The following is a 4,220-nucleotide window of genomic DNA, read 5'->3' as shown; positions in this document are numbered from 1 at the left end:
TGCTGGCTAATCTACCGTAATGGAATATTTTATAAATATACATAAATATACGTCCAAAAATTAAAAAAAACGGTGACGTATAAAACCTTACCAAAACTGCAAAAATGAAGATACTTGAATTTTGCAAATTGCTTTTGCTTTCTGCATATTTACACTATGTGTGTACCAAATTTCAAGTGTCAGCAAAGCTTCGAACAAATTTGGCAAAGTTTCGAGTTTCAGATGCCGATGAATGTATAACGCCTTATGGAACAAAAAGTTTTGCTCTCCTGATTTTCGGCTTTAGCGTCATTATTGTATATATATTGAACTATAGTTTTCGAAAGTTTTATCACTTTTTGTTTATAACTGACATTTTTACAGCAACAAAAAAAATTGGCGTTTTATACCGTTTTTTCAATCTCACGGCTTTGTTATTGCAAATTTCGTAATCGGACCACCGCCATTTTGTAGCTATTTTTATTACGAACAAAATCAAGTCCTAAACATTTTTTCGTACAGTCATCCCGCTGAGTTATTTAAAGAAAAAAAAATTTTTCGCGATTAAATTGTTAATAATTTTTTTTCCTGATAAAATACTTTGTCAGCAAATTAGCCTGTTATTGTACTCATCATTTAAATTATTCCTGTGTAGTTATTTCCGAGTTATCAAGAAAATGTCACCAACAGTAACTTTTCGGCCTCTGCCGACTGGAGTATCTACAATTCCTATGGTGGAGTGTCTGCTCTGGCCCATCCGCAAATATCCCTATAGTTGGGCAGGCCTAAGCGCGTTGTGTATTGATTTTATGACATGTGTCTGCTTTTGTGTCTGCTTTGGCCCACTGATGATTTGCTTTTTTGGGGTTCTAGGAGGGGCCATAGCAGACACGGTGATGTAATTACCAAAATAAAATAGAGTGATTCTATAACTCATTTATTTCAAAAAATAAACATACATTCAAACGAAATCGACTAAAGAAACTCAACGTATGTTATTGATCTTCCATTTAGAAATGACAAAAATAAAAATGGTTAAATAAACAAAACAAAGTAAATAATATTTACTTATACTAACATTAGGTAATATTATGTGCTTCATTGAAGCAATCCAAACAGAACCTGGGCTGAGTTGTTCCCTAGCTAATTGTACTAGTCGTTTCGATCTGCTACTCATTATGGCGCTGCACTCGTTTCTACCGCGCCACTATAATATACCCTGCTAGAAAATGCAGGTTCGGACGTGTCTGCTAACAATTATGTGTCTGCTAAATGTGTCTGTTTTGGTCCTGTGATAGATCATGATGTGTCTGCAAAACATGTCTGCTTTGGCCTAGCAAGGCAAAATATAATCACTTTATATAAAATATAAAAACTTTTTTTGCTGTCTTGGGTTAACATTCTTAAACGTCTAATATCATTGGTTTTATACACTACGCCATCTATTATGTCGACAGTAGTTCTGCGTTCTGCTAAATATCTTTATCATCCCTTGTTTTATTGAATGAAATATTATAAAACTCCTGACACTTTAAATTTGTGCGTAATATTGTTCCTTTTCAGTATGCGATGAATCTCTGACCAGGATCTTACAGAGAGAACCTCATCCACTCCACTTTGAAGGAAACGTCTGCACAGGACCTCTGACTGAACCAATTTCGGTTTGCAGCGGAGACTCGGGGGGGCCGCTTTTACAAGACGGAGAAGTCATAGGCGTCGTTTCGTGGGGTATCGTACCGTGTGGTAATTCCCAAGCACCTTCCGTGTTTGTGAAGGTCAGCCACTACGTCGATTGGATTTCAGCAAACGTCGATGAACCTTTATTGTTGAATTGAGTAATCAGAAAATAAAAATGATTATTAAAATATATTATTATAAATTAGTTTTTTTTACGTTAGTAACCGATCTATCTGCCAATATTAGCTAATATTTTATTAATCATGTACATTTTTTTATTTTCTAAGAAACAATAGAATGTTTTTTTTTTAATGTTCGACTCTTCGTTCACATTGATACAGAAAAATATGGTGACTTTAAAATAACACGTCGCTAAGTCGTACAAAAGCAATCTGTTTCACTAAATTATTTTCTGTCACACTATCACTATTCTATAGTCCCTCTCAAGCAGTTGTTAAAAAAGGTAACAGCTGGCAATGCTTATTTTGCACTGATACAACTTTCCACATTAATTCCCGGTCACTCGATTTACGGCGACTATTTGAATATTAATAGGACACGTACTAATAATAATAATAATAATAATAATAATAATATTTATTCAACTAATATCAACAATACAATAATGTACATATATACACATATATACATACATATACATAAAAAGTGAATAAATATATACTCGATAAGTGTTTAACACTTGTTTCAAGATAAACACAATAAAAGGAAAGGAATACAGTACTTACAATGAAATTTCAGTGCATATTCACAATAAACATACATATATTACATATAAACCAACAGTTGCATAAAAATACAGTACACTAAAAAAATACACAAACTACATCAACGAACTAGGTGCACTAGTCTGCTGGAACCTAATGAAAATATTCATACAACACTTCTCTAGGCGTTTCCAATATATATATTTTAAGTTTTTTCTTGAATGAAGAAAATGACGCATTATGAATTTTTAAATAATCAGGTATCGTATTATATAATTTTGGAGCCAAATACATATTGGATCTTTGACCTATATTTTTTTGCATCAAAGGAGGTAAGTATTTATTTATTTTCCTTGTTTCATAGTGATGTGTGATTAATTCGCATTTGTCCTCTACTAAATGATATCTAGAGATACAATTATAATAGTATAGTTGCCTTATATCGAGCATTTTGGCTTCACTAAATAATTCGCTAGTAGAGTAAGTTTGTTCCTTCTTAAATATTATCTTTAGAAATCTTTTTTGCAGTATTTGAAGAGGTTCAATATGACTCTTAACAGCAGAGCCCCAGGCTAATATAGCATAATTTATATGGCTTTCCACTAAGGAGTAATAGATGGTCTTCAAATACTGCATGGATAACAAACTACCGAGATACTTAAAGGTATGTATTATTGACTGAAGTTTTTTTATAATATAATTTATATGATTATCCCAACGTAAATGACAATCTAATAATACACCTAAATATTTGACTTTTGTTTCAGGAAGAATCGTAAAAATGTTTCTGTTGATTTCTATATTCAAGCAATCAAAGGATGGAATTGTTGATTTATTACATGTAAAAGGTAAGTAACTAGTTTTTTCCAGATTAATTGTTAACAGTTTATAGTTAAGCCAGTCATTAATATATGACAGATCTCTTTGTGCAACTTCCTTCAATTGATCCCATGTTTCAGCCCAATGAAAAACGGCTGTATCATCCGCAAATCCTATAATAAAGCCTTTAACTGGCAAAGTGAATAGATCATTTATATATATTAAGAATAATATTGGCCCCAATACAGTACCTTGCGGTACGCCATATTCAACGGTTAATTTCTCACTGCAAACATCACCCACTCTCACGCATTGTTTCCTATTTTTTAAATAACTTTCCATTAGTTTAAGGCACTCTCCTCTGACTCCTATATTTTCTAATGACTGCAAAAGTAGAGAATGGCTGACAGTATCAAAGGCTTTGGTTAAATCAATGAACGTGCATAAGCAAGGCAAACCCTTATCAAGTGCTAGGGAAACTTTGTTTATAAGTGTAATGATTGCATCTTGCGTCGATGTGTTTTCCTTAAAGCCATACTGTTCCTGAGCTAGGAGTTTATTCCTATTTAAAAATGATACTATTCTATTTTTAATAATTTTTTCAAAAATTTTGTTAAAGTTTGTTACTAGAGAAATCGGTCTATAATTATATGCTTGTGTATTATCACCCTTCTTGAAAATGGGAATAATGATAGAATCTTTAAATGCAGAAGGCCAAATACTAGATGTCATACAGTTATTTATAATGTAAACTAATGGTTCAATTAAAAACATGGCAACAGATTTTATTATTTCTGAACTTAAATTATCATTTCCAGGTGATTTGTTATCTTTTAATTGTAATATTACGTTTTTTAGTTCCTGGTTATCTGTAGGTAGCAGCACTAATGATGATAAAGAGTTTTTTTTTGTAAATGTAACATTTTGATTAAGTTTTGGTTTTATTTTTTGAGCTAACGATTTTCCTATATTTGCAAAGGTTAAATTAAATTCATCAGCCATATCTTTAGAATTTGTTAT

The 4,220-nt window shown here is 31.9% G+C and overlaps 1 protein-coding gene and 1 long non-coding RNA gene across 2 annotated transcripts in view; both read left to right on the top strand.

Annotated features, from left to right (window-relative positions):
* Positions 1-1,846, top strand: part of LOC108917989 (trypsin-1-like) — a 9,109-nt gene extending 7,263 nt beyond the window's left edge. The window contains exon 4 of the mRNA XM_018724824.1: positions 1,543-1,846. Within this exon, the coding sequence (XP_018580340.1) occupies positions 1,543-1,814 (272 nt within the window). The 3' untranslated portion in view covers positions 1,815-1,846. The remainder of the gene's footprint in view (positions 1-1,542) is intronic.
* Positions 1,847-2,421: 575 nt separating this feature from the next.
* Positions 2,422-3,831, top strand: LOC111693145. Its single transcript, XR_002763350.1, has 3 exons — positions 2,422-3,045; positions 3,149-3,229; positions 3,546-3,831. It is a non-coding gene; the product is annotated as an uncharacterized LOC111693145 (long non-coding RNA).
* The last annotated feature ends 389 nt before the right edge of the window (positions 3,832-4,220 follow it).

This window comes from Anoplophora glabripennis, unplaced genomic scaffold (assembly GCF_000390285.2).
Source record: "Anoplophora glabripennis isolate ALB-LARVAE unplaced genomic scaffold, Agla_2.0 scaffold90, whole genome shotgun sequence".
NCBI lineage: Eukaryota > Metazoa > Arthropoda > Insecta > Coleoptera > Cerambycidae > Anoplophora > Anoplophora glabripennis.
The sequence above is the reverse complement of the archived record's forward strand: the minus strand, read 5'-3'. Positions and strand labels throughout refer to the sequence as shown.